This window comes from Castor canadensis, chromosome 10 (genome assembly GCF_047511655.1).
Source record: "Castor canadensis chromosome 10, mCasCan1.hap1v2, whole genome shotgun sequence".
NCBI classification, from domain to species: Eukaryota; Metazoa; Chordata; class Mammalia; order Rodentia; family Castoridae; genus Castor; species Castor canadensis.
This window is the reverse complement of record NC_133395.1, coordinates 140,253,564-140,270,865: the sequence shown is the minus strand read 5'-3', so window position 1 is coordinate 140,270,865 and position 17,302 is coordinate 140,253,564. Positions and strand designations below refer to the sequence as shown.

Below are 17,302 nucleotides of genomic sequence, written 5' to 3'. Positions count from 1 at the left end.
GCCATTATGCTACTTAAGGAAACTTCAGTCACTTGTTTGGGGCTGTAGCTTTCTTTTCCTGAGTGAGATGAAATAATAGACATAGAAACTCCTGCCTACAGTATATCGGATTATAGCAATCGGGGACGGTGACCCGAAGGAGGCATGAGCCTAGACCTTGAAATACCTGACCAGGCTTGAATTTGATTTGATTCCGGATTGTTTTTTCCTAATATTCAACCAGCTCCGGGATTCTTAAATTCTTTGTGCGAGGGGAGGCGGTCAGAAGTCCCGCGCGTGCGCCGCGCTCCGCGCACGCACTACGACTCCCGGCAGGCTTAGCGCTCGCTCGGGCCGTCGCTGGCTGATGACGTAGCGCAGTAGCGCGGGGAATTTCGAGCGGTAGTGTAGCGCGGGAGACCACTGAGTAGCGCGCCCCCGGCATCCTCAGGAGCGAGCATGGATCCTCTGGACGAGCCTCGGTGGCCTCCCGGCCTGGCAGTCATGAAGGTGAGTGTCTCGGGGAAGTGGGGGCTCCCGGGTGTTTGTGGGAAGCCAGCCCCACCTTGACAGGAGGAAGGACTAGGCGTCAGCCGCCAACTGGGCCCGCATCCCTGGCTCTGCCCTGTCTCTTGCGGGCCGCGGGGCTCTGGGCCTCAGTTTCCTCCCCTGAGAAGTGACGGGGACCAGCTTCTGTCCCTCACGGTGAGCTAACATTGGTCGTCTTAAGGAGCCAGGTATTCTTGAGGTTCACACACAACAATCGCCATGTCGAGAAAAAGTCACTCTAAACAGTTACGACAATGACAGCCAGTCTTTCGAAAAGCTCAGGTGTGACATTGCGCATGACTGGTGGACAGTTGTAAAATCACGGAACTTAAAATGATGTTCCGCTTCTCCGCATTGTACGGTGCAGAAGCCTAGCGCGGGTTTGTCCTCACTTGCTGCCGCCCCTTCCTCCTCTGGCTCTCTTGTAGAGAGAGAGCAGGGCTTAGCTCAGCAGCCGTCTTTCATTTTATTGACTTATTTCACTTCGGTAACGTTTGTTTTGGAGGCCACTTTCTGTTCTGACGAGGCAACCCAGTTTGCATCCGCAGTAGTGCTGGCTGATTGACTGTGTTGAACAGCGCCAGGATCAGAAGACGCACTTGAGAATCAGTTGCCTGGTTTTTCTTCTTGCTCCTGTGATTATTTCTACCCGTGACTATGGATAACTTTCTCCTTTTCTTCAGTTTTGTGAAGTTGAGGATTCTACTGTCTGTTCCACCAACTCTTAAAGCTGACTTTGAGGACTAAGTGAAGGGACTTGGGAGAGGCTGAAGTAAATACCATTAAGGTCTTGTTCTTTCTGTTGTCATCAGATACAGTGCTTGGGAACTTGCACTATCCCCCTGGGGAAATGTTTTCCCTGGAAGGATCGAGGAGAGCTGGAAGTCTTGTGACCAACGTGCCGTGGAGAAGAGCGTACAATTGAGTTCCAGTGGTCCTGGGTTAAAGCTCTGCCTTTTCTTAACCGTGTGACCTTGTGTCAGTTATCCAAGCTCAGCGATTCTGAACACCCTAAGCTTTAAACCGGACACAAAACCAAACAGTTCATAGGGTTGGTTAACTGGCTTGATGTATGTGGTAGGGTTCCTAATTCACTACAAAGTAGGTGTCAAAAATTGTTTGGCAATTGATTGCAGGTGTCTGGAATTAAGGATTCGATTAATGTTCATTATTACTAGCACTTTGCATGTGTTATTTGCTTCTCTCCCCTTTTTATTTGTTGTCATGAGGATTGAGTTGACAAAGGAAGTGCAAGAGCACTGTTACCTGTAAAGCTCTTGCTTTGTATATTGAAATATATATTTTCCACAAGTCCATCATGCTCTTAGAAGCAAGTTCTGAGTCTTCTTTGGTTTTGGTAGCTCCCTGAATATAGAGCTGTATACCAGATACTGTTCAATGAATGTCCAACCAGAGAGTCTATTGAGCCCATGTTTAGCTCCCACTACAGTCATGGCATCTCAAAGTTGGAAAGCCAGTCCCCTCTAGAATTTTAATCCCTGTATAACTGATCTCCCAATTTTTAATTTTTGCTTTAATTCCTTCAGGGACAACGAGCTAGCTGTTTCCAGAAGCAGTTTTGTTTGACGTTTTTTCTAATATTGAATAGAAATCTAACTTGGACTCCATGTTTCTAACCCAGGACCCTGGAAAGAGGTTTATATCTGGAATTATTTATAAAATTTTTGTCCATTTTTCTGAGAAGAAAGTCCAAAATTTTCATCCAGTTTTCAAAGGAATCTGCAACCAAAACTTTTTTTAAATTTATTTATATATGCATACAATGTTTGGGTCATTTCTCCCCCCTTCTCCCCCCACTCCCTTACCCCTGCCCCGCTCCCTCTCCCCCCTCCCTCCCTCCCCTCCCACCCCTTGGATACCTGGCAGAAACTATTTTGCCCTTCTCTCTACTTTTGTTGAAGCGAGAGTATAAGCAATAATAGGAAGGAACAAGGGTTTTTGCTGGTTGAGATAAGGATAGCTATACAGGGAGTTGATTCCCATTGATTTCCTGTGCATGTGTGTTACCTTCTAGGTTAATGCTTCTTGATCTAACCTTTTCTCTAGTTCCTGGTCCCCTTCTCCTGTTGGTCTCAGTGCAACCAAAACTTAAGAAGCTTTGCTGTGATTATTAAGTGTCTTCACCCATTCTCTGCTTCTCTCTTTAACTTTTATTTCTATGAACTAAAAGAAATTTTAGCGCAGCTGCTGACCACTCTCCATTCAGTCTTTCCCTCCTCCCCCTTTCTTCTTTTTTTCATGAGACACATGTGATGTGCAAGTTTGCTGTCTTGGAAATTTGTGCCAGATTGTCATAGCCCATGTGATGCAGTGTCTTCTCCCATAAACTGGGCTCTGCATGTTTTCCAGAAACTACTCCTCCTCCAGAAGAGGAGAGGTTCTAGATGGTGCTGGCCTCTGTTTCTGCCTCTGCTCCTGACTGCCCTGTAACACTGTCCTCTAGCTTTTTTGTCAGTGGTAGCTTACCATCCAGATAATGGAAGGTTTTGGCACTGTGATGTTAGTTCCTTGGTTTTACTTTAACAAAAATTTGCTGGTTTTGTAGATTATAAATGTAATGTGTGTAAACAGTAATATGATGTGTGTACACAGTAGAAAAAACTAAAATCAGAGTAAGATAAAGGAGAAAATGAGAATCATTCAAGTTCTTATCATTCTCATATGACCACTGTTAAACATTTTCTCTCAGTTTTTAAGCATTTAAAATTTGAAATTGTCTTGCAGTCAACTTCTTAGTTTTGATTCAACCCCTTAGGAATTTCTTGGTCTCTGCTTTAAAGCTCAATGTTTCTGTTGTTCTGAGGATTAAACTACATTGTTGCTATCATTATGTGTTAGTGTTAGAATTGTTTCAGACATTTTAAAAGTATCCGTTAAAATATGAACATTTTCCTGTGACATAAATTATTCTTTGAAAATGTGTTTTTAATGGCTGTATAATATTTCATCATATGAATATTAATGACAGCCTTTTTTCTTACCTAATTTTTAAAATTTAGGTAATAAATTCATATAGCTCAAAAATACGTAAAATAAAAAGGTCTCCCTCCCACCATGCTCCTCATTTGTCCAGCTCCTGAATTCCTAGTAGCTATTATTTATTAATTGTTTTGTGTGGCTTTTTAGAATTTAATATATATGATAAAATACACTCGAGGGATTTTTTTTTTCTTTTTGCAGTTCTGGGGTTTGGATACAGCTTTGTGCTTGCTAGGCAGGAGCTCTACCACCTGACCCCCACCCTCACCCAAAGTAGAATACATTCATACTGATCACCCCATCTTTTTTTTTTTTGCAGTGCTAGGGATGAGATCCAGGGCTTCACCTGGCTATGCAAGTGATTTACCACTGAGCTACATCCTACATTGCCAACCACTCACTCCTCCCGTTTTAATAAAATGTAGCAAATCATATATACTGTCAGAACCTTATGCAAATAATTGAAAAGATTTTAGCTTGCAGGAATAAATCCTTTTTTGTTCAGATTGCATTCCAGGTTGACACACGTGTATGTGACTTTCCTAGTTGTCCACTTCTTTAACCTCCCTCTGCTGTCACTGACCCTGGCCCATTTGGCTCTATTGTGGTGTACCATGCAGAAAGTACGGGACTGCCAGTAGGAAAACAGGAATTTTAGTCCCGACTTGACTTATGTCCAGGATTGTGTGCTGCTGTGGATACAAGTTTCTTCATTTGTGCAGTAAGGGTTTTAAATAAATAAATTTTTTTTTTTTTGGTGGTACTGGGATTTGAACTCAGGGGCTCATGTTTACTAGGCAGGCGCTCTTTACCACTTGAGCGCCTCCACCAGCTCAAGTAGATAATTCTTATTTATTTATTTATTGTTTGCAACAGGGTATCACTGTGTAGCCTAGACTGGGCTTGAATTTGGGATCCTCCTGCCTCAGGCTGCCAAGTGCTAGGATCACAGGCGTGCACCATCATTCTCAACTAGATAATTTCTAATGTTTAGCTTTAATAGTTCTGATTTGGCTCTTAACATGTGTGGTAACTATGATTACCACACCCAATGGTGACTATAGGCCACAGGATGGTGTCTGAAGAGAAGGACATTGGAGTAATAGCTGGAAACACATGGGAAGTGGTGCAGGAATAAGTGCCTTTTGTAAAGGGCTAGCAGTATAGCTCAGGAATCCATGTAGTATCAACACTGTCTGTCCAAAGCAATTTGGGCAGCCTGAGAGTTGAATGTGTAAGAGTTATATGGGAAATCTGGGCATGGTGGTATGTGTCTGTAATCCCAGCTAATTAGGAGGCATCGTGGTTTGAGGCTAGCCCAGGCAAAAAGTTAGCAAGACCTGATCTCAAAAACATGCTGAGTGTAATGGCTCACACCTGTGATTGCAGCTATTTGGTGGGTGGAGTTAGGAGGAGTGCTCTCTGAGGCCAGCCTGGGGCAAACGCATGAGACTTTATCTTAAAAAAAAAAACCAAAAACTAAGAGCACAAAGAGAGTTACTGAGTTCAATCTCAGTACCATCAAAACAAAACTAGTTATCTAGGGGCGGGGACGCTTTCTATTTGTTAACAGCCCTTATTGTTTGTCTGGAGTTGCATATATTTGACAAAGAAGTATTATTGAATTTGCTTTTTAGGGGAATAGGGAGGAAGTTCTGGGCCGACGCTCCAGTCTTGGTGTCTGACATGTCTGTACTCTTGCATTTCAGACAGTAGATGACTTGCTGAAATGTGGAATTTGCTTTGACTATTTCAACATTGCCATGGTAATTCCTCAGTGTTCACATAACTGTAAGTATAGTTTGTTTCTGAGTTAGTAACGATGTATGTATCTCTAACATTAAGCTCTTGTCTCACAGTTTTAAGGCCTTTTTCACCACCTCCTCTTGAATATGGAAGTTTTCACCACCTCCCTCTGTCCCTGTCGTGATGCCTTTTGTAGCAGTTATGGCAATAAAGCTTTGGTTACATTATGTAGATCTTTGTTTGCTGAGCACTTTCAGATACTAAACATCAGATTGTGTTTTTTTAACAGGATGACAGGTAGGTGGTTCAACCAAATAGTGCTTAGTGTAGAATTTTAAAGTTTAAGACTCTAACAATAGGAATACAATATTTCTCAATTTATGATGAGTTTATGTCCCAATAAGCCCATTGTAAGTCAAAAATGCTGTTAAGTAGAAGATGCATTATTACACCTAACTTACTGAGCTTCATAGCTTAGCCACACAGCACCTGTAAAGTAGTGATTGTTTACCCTTTGACCGCATGGCTGACTGAGCAGGAGTGATGACTCACTGCTACTACCCAGCATTGCAAGAGAGCTTCGTGCTGCATGTGGCTAGCCTTGGGAAGAAAGTCAAAATTTAAATACAGTTTCTAGGGCTGGAGGAGTGGCTCAAGTGGTAGAGTGCCTGCTAGCAAGCCTGAAGCCCTGAGTTCAAAAACCCCAGTGCCACCAAAACAAAACAGAAAACAGTTTCTATCAAGTGTCTGTTGTTTTTGCACCATGGTAAAATTGAAAAATTTTGAGTCAAATCATTGCAAGTCAAGGACTGTCTGAATTTCCCCAGCAAGAATTCTTCTACTGAAGAATATTGTGACAGTTTTGTCACTAATCTGTTATGTGATGCTGGAAAGAGCATGTGATGGAATTTGCTTGCCCTCTTTATGAGAAGGATTTATACAATAAATGCTTAGTGTAGAAGCATTTTAATGTAATTTTACTTTCTTTATTAATTATATATTTATTGCAGTGCTGGGATGGAACCTAGGACCTCACACATGGTAGGCAAACCCTCTACCACTGAGCTACACTCCAGCCCTAAGCATTTTTAGATAATACAGCTGGAGGTATGTCATGCAGAGGGGCTGTTCCTCTAGTTTCTGGGTTATTTAGATTCATGGTCTATTTCTGGAACGCTTTTCTGTTCCATTGTTCTTATGTCATCTTTGTGCCAGTCCTTGATTTAGTTACCTGGTTGCTCTGCTGTTGGGTGTTCATGTACTTAGAATTGTCATATCTTCTTGGTGAATTGACTTTTATCCTGATACATTGTCCCTTTTTGTCTTTTGATAGATTTCGGCTTCAGGTTTATTTTGTTTGATGCAATTATTGTGACCCCTCTTCTCTTTTCACTGCCATGTACATGACATATTTTTTTCTGTCCTTTCTTTTTCAGTCTGTGAGTATCCTTAAATCTAAGGAGATTCTTGTGTAGACAGCACATACACATATTGGAGTTTTTTTTTTTTGGATACATTCAGCTGTTTTGTGTTTTTTTTTTTGGCACTGGGGTTTGAATTCAGGGCCTCATGCTTGCTAGGCAGGTGCTCTTACTGCTTGAGCCACTCTTCCCCACTTCCAGTGGGGAGTTTAATCCATCTAAATTTAAAGTAATTACTGATAGCAAAAGTCTTAATATTGCCATTTTGTTTTTTTGTTTCTGTCTTACAGCCTTTTGTCCCCTCTTTTCCTTTCTTGCTGTCTTTCTTGTGTTTCATTGATTTTATTACAATGACATGTTTTGATTTGTCTCTCATTTTTTGTGTCTCTTCTATGTGTATTCTCTTTGGTTATTCTTGGGGTTTCATTAGAACATCTGATATTTTAAAACCATTATCTATTTTAAGCTGATAACAAATTTGAATCTCAAGCAAGGCTCTTTCCACTTCCTCCCTCTATACTTTGTTATTGATGTCACAAATTACATGGCTTTCTGTTGTGAATTCATTAACATAGTTTTATAGTTACATATTTTATAGCCCTTATCTGTGATCTATATCCTCAGCCAATACTTTCATCTTTAAATTTTATACCAAGATTTAAAATGACTTGTGCATTAACATTTTCTTTAGTTGGTAGAATTGTTTTAGTGACACAGTACCTCAGGGTTTTCATAGGAGCCAGATCTACCAAGTTCTGATATTATGCTGGATTGACTACAATTGATAGGCTAGAATCCCAGCTATTTTTTGCTACTCCTTAAACATTTCAGGATTCGTCATTTTAAATCACTATTCATTTTTACTCTGTTTATCTTTTGGAAAAGAGTAATGAACACTACATTTACAGTTTACAGTTATTACAGTTTGAATGAGTTGAGAATGCAAGTTAGTTAAATTGACCTAAATTTGTGTTTTTAAAGAGTACTTTTAGGGGAGAAGACTTGGACTTACTCCAACCCATAAAACACATAAGTGAGAAATGGTCTGGCTAATGGGTTGATGTGCTCAAGTGCCAGTGTTTTTTGCACTTGTGTAATTTTCGTCACTTGCTAATGGAAGATGCTCAAAATACTTGTTCCTAGGTGGCATCATTGACTTACAGACACTGTTAAATTAACTTTCTTTCAAAGATTAGTGAGCAATCATCTTTTTTCATTTTGCAGAATTTGGTTCACAAAATTAATCAAGGCTTGTGTAGGAGTAAAAAGCAATTCCATTTGGTCTTTTTTTAGAAAAAAAAGTGACATGAAATGTGTCATTCACTGACCTTTGCTGAATCAAGAGGCAATGTAAGATTCTATTAGACATATAATCAATGTTTTTCTCTTCCTTTATGTGTGCATGAAGCAGTGAGTGAAATAAGACACAGAAGAGGATAACTATACATACAGACAGAAACACAAACAGAAGGGACAGAAAATTATGCAGAGCTGCATTTCTAGAAATTTTTGAGCACTGGTCTTCAGTGGAAAGGATGTTACTTTCTTCTCAGCTAAAAATGATTTTGCTTTTCTGACTAAAATCCATAGAAATACTATAACTGGGAGTAGGGCCTAGGAAACAAAATTAAACTCAACAGTAATCCCCATAGGTGACTGACCTCAGCAGCCACATTTAGAAATTCTCTCCCTTAGCTGGACGCAGGTGACTCACACCTGTAATCTTGGCTATTTGGGAGACTGAGATCAGGAGGATCGTGGTATGAGTCCAGCCTGGGGGAGGTCAGAAGACCTTATCTCAAACAATAGCTGGGTGCAGTGGCACACACCTGTCATCTCAGGTGCGTGGGAGGCTGATATCTGGAGGATTGCAGTTCCAGGCTAGTCCTGGAAAAGAAGTTCTCAAGAATCAATCTCAATCAGAAAGAAGCTGGGCATAGTGGTTCACTCCTGTCATCCCAGCTATGGTGGGAGGTATAAACTAGGAGGATTGTGGTCCAGGCAAAAACATGAGCCCCTGTCTCCAAAATAACCAGAGTAAAAGGGCTGGAGGCATGGCTCAGTGGTAGAGTGTCTGTAACAAGTATGAAACCTGAGTTGAAACCCGTGTACTGCATCCCCCCCCTCCAAAAAAATAAATTCTCTTCCTCCCTCTCTTCCTTTCTTGGTGGTGAATCTAGAGTTTGGATTCTGATCCTTGGACTACCAATCCTCCTACCTATGGCTCCCTTGTAGCTGGGACTACAGATGCACATCACCACACCCAGTTTGATTGAGATGGGGAGTCTTACCAGCTTCTGGCTCTGGTCGGTTTCAAACCATGATTCTCCTGGACTTTGCCTCCCAAGTAGCTTGGATTACAGGCGTGAACTATCATGCCTTGTTTTTTTTTTTTTTTCCCCCATTTTTTTGAGACAGGGTCTCACTGTGTAATCCAGATTGGCCTGGAACTCACTATGTAGCCCAGACTGGCCTTGAATTTGGGATCCTTCTGCCTCAGATTCCTGAATTCTGGGATTATAGGTGTGTACCAACCATGCCACCAGGTTTAGGAATTCTTGACTTACAGTATTGCTTAGGTGGTTTCTTATAGGATAAAGAAAATGACGTTAATGATTAAGATAATGAGTCTGGAGAGGAATTTTACCTCAGGATGACTCTTACTTTCAGTCACAACCATTTATGAGTTAGGTGGTCTTTAGACGAAACTTTGGACTTTAGGCTTTAGACTTTAAGACTCCTGGGGTTGTTGGGATGGGTGAATGTATTTTGCATGTGAGAAGGACATGAACTTGGTGGGGGGCAGGTGTGGAATGCGATGGACTGAATTACGCCCCTCTTTTGTATGCTGATGCTTTAACCTCCAACATGTTGGTATTTGGGGATGAGGCTTTTCTGACACAATTTGGTTTGGATGAGCTCATGAGGATGGGGCCTTCATGATGGGATTAGTACCCTTACAAGAAGAGACGCCAGAGACACCAGAGACTTAGTCATCTTTCCCCACCCTTCCTGTGAACACATGGTGAGAAGGTGGTTATCTACAAGCCAGGAGGAGAGCCCTCCACAGAAACTCCCACACTGGCACCTTCATCTTGGATTTCTAGTTTCCACAGCTGTGAGAAAATAAATTTGTCTTCTTTAAGTGACCCAGGCTCTGGTATTTTGTTATCGCAGCCTGATGTAACTAAAATCTAATTCCTCCCAATCGACCTTTATTTCATTGCTGCCATTTCACTTATTTATAAGCTATATAATCATGCATGTATGCATACTTTATTGTTAATTATTTTACACAAACTTAGAATAATAAGAAAATTAAAGCTTTCAATTTTACTTTCACTGATTTCTCTACCAGTGCTGTTTGTTTCTTTATGTTAGGACTATGTTTCTGGCCTAAAATGTTTTCAGTCCATAGAACTTGTGGTAGCATGTCTTGAAGGCAGATTTACTGGCAACCAATTCCCTTAATTTTTATTTGTCAGAGAAAGTCTGTGTTTTTTTGTAATGGCAGGATTGGGGCTTGATCTCAGGACTTTTGGCTTGCTAGGCAAGCTCTCTACCACTTGAGCCATGCCCCCCAACCCTTTTTGATTTAGTTCAGCTAGGATCTTGCTCTTTGACTGTGATCTTCCTATTCATGCCTCTGATGTACCTTGGATTATAGGTATATGCCCACCACACCCAGTTTGTTGAGATGGGGGTCTTGCTAATTTTTTGGCTAGGCTAGTCTCAAACCACAATCCTCCCAATCTTCACATTTCGAGTAGCTGGGATGACAGGCATGTGCCACCATGCCTAGCTTTTTTTTCCTATTGAGAATGGGGTCTTTTAGACTTCTTTGCCTGGGCTGGCCTCAAACTATGTTCTTCCTGATCTCAGCCTGCCAGGTAGCTAGGATTACAAGTTTGAGCCACTAGTACCCAGCTCTCTTTCACTTTTAAAGTGTAATTTCACAGCACTCTTTAAATGTTTCACTGCACTCTTTTCTTGTTTGTCTGGCTTGTGAGAAGTCAGACGTAATTTTGTCCTTGCTCCTCAGTAGGTTAAGGTGCTCCCCCTGCCGACTTCTTCCAAGATTTTTCCTTTATCTTTGATTCTCTGTGGTTTGAATATGATCAGTTGATTGTCTATTTATTGGATTGAAAAGCACTTGGAGATTGGTGAAGCACACCTGTGGGTGGCTCTCTGAGGGTGTTTCCAGAGAGGATTAACTAAGAGGGGAAAACCTACCCTGAATGTGCTGGCATGCTCTTGTAGCTGGGGGCCTGGATGGACTAAAAGGGAATAAAAGGGGAAAGCCACTTAGCATAGGCGTACTCTCTGCTTCCTGGCCTGTGTGATTCTAGCTGCTCTGCCAAGTTCTCCCTGCCCTCTGAAATCCCAGGCAAAAGAAATTTTTGTTTCTGTCACATATTTTGTCACAGTGACCAGGAGAACTAACTAAAACCGGAAGTCAGTTTTTTTTTTTTTTTTTGGGCTGGGTAGGAGGGACTTACCTGCTTGGTGTTCTTTGGTCTTTCTGAATAAGTTGGTGTCTAATACTAATTTGGGGGAAATTCTTCTTTTCTTTCAATATTCTTCAGGTATTTGTCAGGTGTATGTTACATCTTTTGTAGCTGTCCCACAGTTCTTGACATTCTGTTCTTTTTTCTCATTTTTTTTCTCTTTTACTGCTGCTGGGAATTGAACTGAGGGCCTCATTCATGTTAGGCATGTCTCTACCTCTCAGCTATATCCCCAGCCCATGTCTCATTTTATTCTAGGCTTTTCTCTTTTGTTTTTAGTTTTGGAGGTTTATATTGACTTCTTAGTGATTCTCTTCTCAGATGTCTCCAGTCTACTAATTAGCCTATCAAAGACATCCTTCATCTGTGTTAGGTTTTTCTTTAATCTCTAGTATTTCTTATCATTTTAAGAACTTGTTTCCTTTACCCATCTGTTCTTACATGTTTTCTACTTTTTCCATTATAGTCCTTAGCATGTTAGTCATAATTAAAAAAAAGTCATGGTGTAATACTCCCAGCATTCCTGCTGTGTCAGATTCTGGTTCTGATGCTTGCTCAGTTTCTTCACACTGTGTTTTTGTCTTTTATTCTGCCTTGTAAATTTTCCTTAATATCTGGAAATGACTGATGGGTAAAAAGAACTGCTGTAAATGCCTTGCTTGACTGATGAGGTGCAATTGTGTCCTGAGGAGAAGCCATCTCTAGTCCTATAATTAAGCCTCCCTCTTTTAGTGAGCATTACAAGTGTTTCTAGTTTTCCCTCCTAAGTGGGACAGGATAGATAGAAAGGTTGCAGTTGCATATTTCGCTTCTCCTAGGTCATCTGGATATTGATGAAACCCTAATATGTTAGGCTCTGGTAAAACAGATTCTCATTGGGCAAGCCTTAAGAACAGAGCCTTAGGGGCTTAGCTTAAAGTGTGTACTTTTCCCTCCCACTGTGGGAAGGACTGAGAGGTTTTTCTTGGGTAGTCACTGTGAGAACCAGGTGGAACTTGTGGAGCTAAAACTCACAAAGCTTGAGAACCTCCCTTTTGAACTGTCAGACTTGTCCACTCTGAGCCTCCAGCACTTGTTCCAGTTCAGGTGTTCCTACTTGGCCCTGGTTCCTGTGGAGGGTTCTTCTGGTGTCTTTCTCCTCCACTCAGAGTTGATTCTCTGTATTTGCCTGTCTGCTTCTTCTTTGGGTTGGGGTATGTGTGGGGGGTAGTTTTCCTTGTGATCTAGCTATTTCTGATGGATCTCAGAAGAGGAGTTGGAGTTTCAGTTTGTTTAGCTTTATCTTGTTAAAAAGGGTGGCTACTTGTAAGCTCTTTTCAGTGCCAAATTGCTCCTTTCTCTTCATCAGTTTCCCAGAAGAACTTAATCTGCTACTTGTTTTATCCTTGTGATAGCGTGCCCCTCTGTTTTTCCTCTGGGGTGCTCTTACTGAGCCCTGGAAACTTGTTTATTTCTGGATCCTGCACCATTGAAATCACTATTTCCAGTGTTTCAGCTAAAGAGCAGCCCCTTAACTTAGCTGCGTTTGGGCTACAAGTACATTAGCTGCAGCACAGAACCATTCCTCTTTACCACATCTGCTCTTCTTTTACTGGGGAGCGCATTTTATACTGCTTTGAGTGGTGAATTCAGTTTATGTTTATTTCCTGTTTAAACTGTTAGGACTTGCTACCCTGAATTGTATTGTAATCACCTCACTACTTGGATAGCTCCTGGAGGTCAAGGTATAGTGTTCTTTTCTTAGTGGCTGCCACAAAAACACTTGTTAAATATGGGATGATGGTTATTGCTTACAGAGTTCAGAGAAATCCTTAATTTGATAACCTAGGTATATTTCATTTTTTCTTCTTTTTTTTTTTGTCCATATTGGGGATCTGAAGTCAAGGCCTTGTGCTTGCAGCAGGCATTCTACCACTTGAGCCACACCACCAGCCCCTTTTGCTTTGGTTATTTTTGAAGTAGTGTCTTGCTTTATGCCCAGGCTGACCTGAATTGAGATCCTCCTATTTATGCTTCCCCATATAGCTGGGATAACAGGTACCTGCCACTGTGCCCAGCCATTGGTTGAGATGGGGTCTTGAGAACGTTTTCCCCCAGCTGATTTCAAACCACAGTCCTCCCAACCTCCAGTTCCTAAGTAGCTAGGATTACAAGTGTGAGCAACTGTGCCAAGCATATTTTATATTTTACTGTTTGTATACATTTTATTTATGTTTACTTTTTCAAATGGTAGACACTAGGGATATCTGGCATGTTTATGCAATACCCAACCCAGGTCTTCTGTGTATGTTTCCTGTGTTTTACAAATGGAGAGTACAGAGAATGAGGCATGTTGCTTATGTAGATATGGTATCCTAGGGACTCATTATATTTGGCATATTTTTCTTTGTTAAAAATGCTATTTAATTACATGTGTAAATATGCATAGAGCAGAGGTACTAGACATTTAAAATTATGATACACCATAGATGATGGAACTATTCTAGGCCTTAACTCATATTTTGTTAAAAGTCAGATTCCTGTATTATTTATACAATTTAACTTACTATGTTGCATTTTGTGTTTTTGCAGATTGTTCTCTCTGTATCAGAAAATTTCTGTCCTATAAAACCCAATGTCCAACTTGTTTTGTGGTGAGTTTTTATTTCTTTTTTTGTTTTTAACTTTTGATTAAGGAAAATATTTCTGCTTCAAGTATACACAAGAGCCCATGGGAAGATGTGTGGACGTGGAATTAAGCTATATGAAAGACATTTTCAGAAAGGATCCTGAAAGGAGAACTGGGCTTCAATTTCTCACTAGGATTTCTGATAACCTAAAGTATTTTAGGAAGTAAAAGCTAATTTTAAGATCAGATGTAACACTCTTTAATTCCTATGGGTCTATGTTATTATGGCTCCTAATTTTTTAGAATTTCTCACTTTTGGTGAAACTGATGGTGGGATTATTCTTTTGCAAAATACTGGTTTATGTATTTGCAAAGATCCATGGTAACTGGGCTTAACTCAGCATAACTGGTTTCTTACCTCTTTTCCAAACCAGACCTTCAAGGGAAAACACTAGTAAATTTGTTGATACAGTTTCTGAAACTTTTTGTGTAGTGACAGCAGGTGGAAAGGTAGATTGAAAGGGAAATTAAATACCAGTGAGAATATAGAAAGAAGATGGTGAGGTCTAACAGACTAGTTAAAGGTTTGGCTAGTTTGGCCTTTCTGTAAGCACATGTGTAGGTCAGGATGTCATTGAACTTTTCTGATCTATTGGCTCCCAAGTCCAAGATCTTTGTCAATGTGCTGCACTGCCGTTGTTGAGGTGGCCTCCTCACTGAAATGAACTGTATACCATTCGTGCTAAAGAAGTACTAGATTTATGTTTCCTCCTTTGCATTCCTGAAAACCAGTCTTATTTCTGCTGCCTTTAAACACTTATGCCTCTCCCAGTGTTATTACTTAGAAGAGTAATCAGGAGTAATTTTTGGAAAAAGTGAGTACTGGCATTTTGAAGGAAGATTCTTGCTCATATTAGGTTTTGTTTTTAGTATAGACTTAAATAATATATGATGTTAACAGATGCTTTTGAGAGCTTTTATCAGAGTTCCAGTTAACAAGTACTGATTCACTGTTTTAAAATTCTGTGTTAGTATGAGATTAATTAACTTTATTTGGTGCTTTCCTGGAAGACTAGTGGGATGGAGAGCCTCAGGAGGATGTGTCAGACATTTTCAAAAACAAGATTATGACAAGTTAATTATTGCTTTTGACCTTTTTCCATCTGTTGTTTTCCTTTTCTAGACAGTCACAGAACCAGACCTGAAAAATAATCGCATATTAGATGAATTGGTAAAAAGCATGAATTTTGCACGGTATGATTTAATTTTGTGACTAACCTTTAACCACTTTTGTTTTATGTGTGCTCCCTCTCTGTGCATGCTTCAGTTAGGGAATACAGGGTTACATATTTTGGACCAAAAGAAGGAAAGTGACATGTTATTCACACACGGAATGTAGCAATAAGATTTTCTTCCTTAACAGAAATTTTCCTCTTAGAAAGAACAATTAAGAGTCAAAAATGCTAATTGAGCATGGTGGTTCAACCCTATAATTTTAGCTACTCAGAACAGATATTAGGAGGACTGCAGTTCAAGGCTAGCCCAGGCAACAAGTTTGTAAGACCTCCATCTCAACCAATAGATAGGCACGGTGGCGCGTGGCTGTTACCCTAGCTATGCAAGGAAGCACAAGTAGGAAGATTGTGGCCCAGACTGGACCAGTCCTAAAAGTGAGACCCTATCAGAAATAACCAACACAGGAAGGACTGGTGGAGTGGCTCAAGTGGTAGAGAGCCTGGCTAGCAAGCACAAAGGCTTTGAGTTCAAACCCCAGTAATACCTCCTTGTTCCAAAAATAATAAAAAATAGTTTAAAAGTGAAGATTTGAGAACTTTCTTACTTTTGGGTGCTATAAAGTTACTCCTGGTTCATCTTGTAGTTTTCTTGCCACAGCCATAAAATCAGCCATTTCTCCAGAGAGCCCTTGTTTCTTTTATTGGAGGATGGTATTTAGGAATCAGGATCTGGTGCTGAGTGTGCTTGTTGCCACTGGGGTGTCACTTCTAGGTGTTCTTAGTGGACAGAGCTGGTAATACATGTGCATTATGCATTTGTGTATACTCACCCATATATATATGCTTATCTATAGTTGGGTCTGTTATGTTAATCTAATAATTATTTATTCGATTAGTGATTAATCTGACTGACACAGCATGTATAACATGATGTGCTATGTGAATTGTGTAATTGCTTATGTTTATAAAGCTCATATATGTAGCTTTACTTCTTAAATGTTGGATGCATGAATGTATGAAAATGAGTTTGCTCACTCAAAGGGGTACAAGAAGGCATGTTTTACCAAACAATATCTTAAATTTATTTCCAGTTTTAATCATGTAATCATGGCAGGTGTCTGTGTACTTAAGAATATGATTTATTGGCTTGTTGGAACATTTTTGGTAGTGCTTATGTTGCTTCTAAAAACGTAAACGGACTTCTTCCAATAGAATTGCACAACCTCTAATTCATTTTGCTCTGGTTATTTTGGAGATGAGGTCTTGTGATCTATTTGCCTGGGCTGGCCTGAATTTGCAATCCTCCCAATCTTAGCCTCCCACGTAGCTAGGATTACAGGTACTGGAAGCCCAGCAGCTGTTTCAATTTTAGATGCTAACATATAGGTCTTTTTTTCTGTTTTCTTATCAGTAGACATTTGGGCTGTTTCCAGTTAGGAGTACAGCTACTGTGTACCTTTCTTTTCTTTTCTTTTTTTTTTTTTTTTTTTTGGTGGGTTTTGAACTTAGGGCTTTGTGCTTGCAAAGCAGGCACTCTACCACTTGAGCCACACCTCCAGTCCATTTTGCTCTGGTTATTTTGGGGATATGGTCTTGGATCTATTTGTCCAGACTGGTCTGGAACTGCGATCCTCCTGACCTCAGTCTCCCATGAAGCTAGGATCACAAGTGTGAGCCACCAGTGCCCAGCCTGTATATGTTCTTGTACATGTCTTTTGGTGTATGTTTCTCTTAGCATGTATCTAGAAGTGTGATTGGTATCTTTAAAGCTAGTTTCCAAATTATTAGAATTAATTACATTCCCACTAGCAAAGTCAGATTCTTGTTCTCCATGTCCTCACCAGAACTTGGTATTCCCACTCTTTTTAATTTTAACCTTCATGCTTAGTATGCCAGTGACTTCTTTAAACATTGCTTCTAGTTTTTGATTTTTAAAGTTGGTAAAATTTACAGATAGTGGAATACCTACTGGATTTTGATTGACTTTTTTTTTGGAGATAGGGTAGCCAAGTAAGGCCCCCAACTTGCTATCTTCCTGCCTTAGCCTCCTAAGTGCTGGTATTACAGGATATCATTAATTTTTAATAAATGTACACATCTATATGATTACCACCACAGTCAAGATATAGAACATTTTCATCACCTTCCCAAGTTCCCTTATTCTGCTTCTATTTAATCCCTAGCTCAGAGGCAACCACCATTCAGGTTTCTTTGCTACAGATTATTTTTAAACTTTATGTGACTGGAAGTATTTGC

General features: G+C 40.3%; 1 protein-coding gene across 3 annotated transcripts in view; it reads left to right on the top strand.

Moving 5' to 3' along the window:
- Positions 1 to 343: 343 nt before the first annotated feature.
- Rad18 (RAD18 E3 ubiquitin protein ligase) overlaps positions 344 to 17,302 on the top strand; it is a 98,521-nt gene continuing 81,562 nt past the window's right edge. For 2 of the 3 annotated variants that reach the window (XM_074044303.1, XM_074044304.1), the window contains exons 1-4: positions 344 to 489; positions 5,238 to 5,319; positions 13,775 to 13,836; positions 14,995 to 15,065. In XM_074044303.1, coding sequence (XP_073900404.1) covers positions 439 to 489; positions 5,238 to 5,319; positions 13,775 to 13,836; positions 14,995 to 15,065 — 266 coding nt within the window. In that variant the 5' untranslated portion in view covers positions 344 to 438. Of the gene's footprint in view, positions 490 to 4,179; positions 4,250 to 5,237; positions 5,320 to 13,774; positions 13,837 to 14,994; positions 15,066 to 17,302 lie in introns of those variants that run through there. The other variant, XM_074044305.1, reaches the window with a different exon arrangement.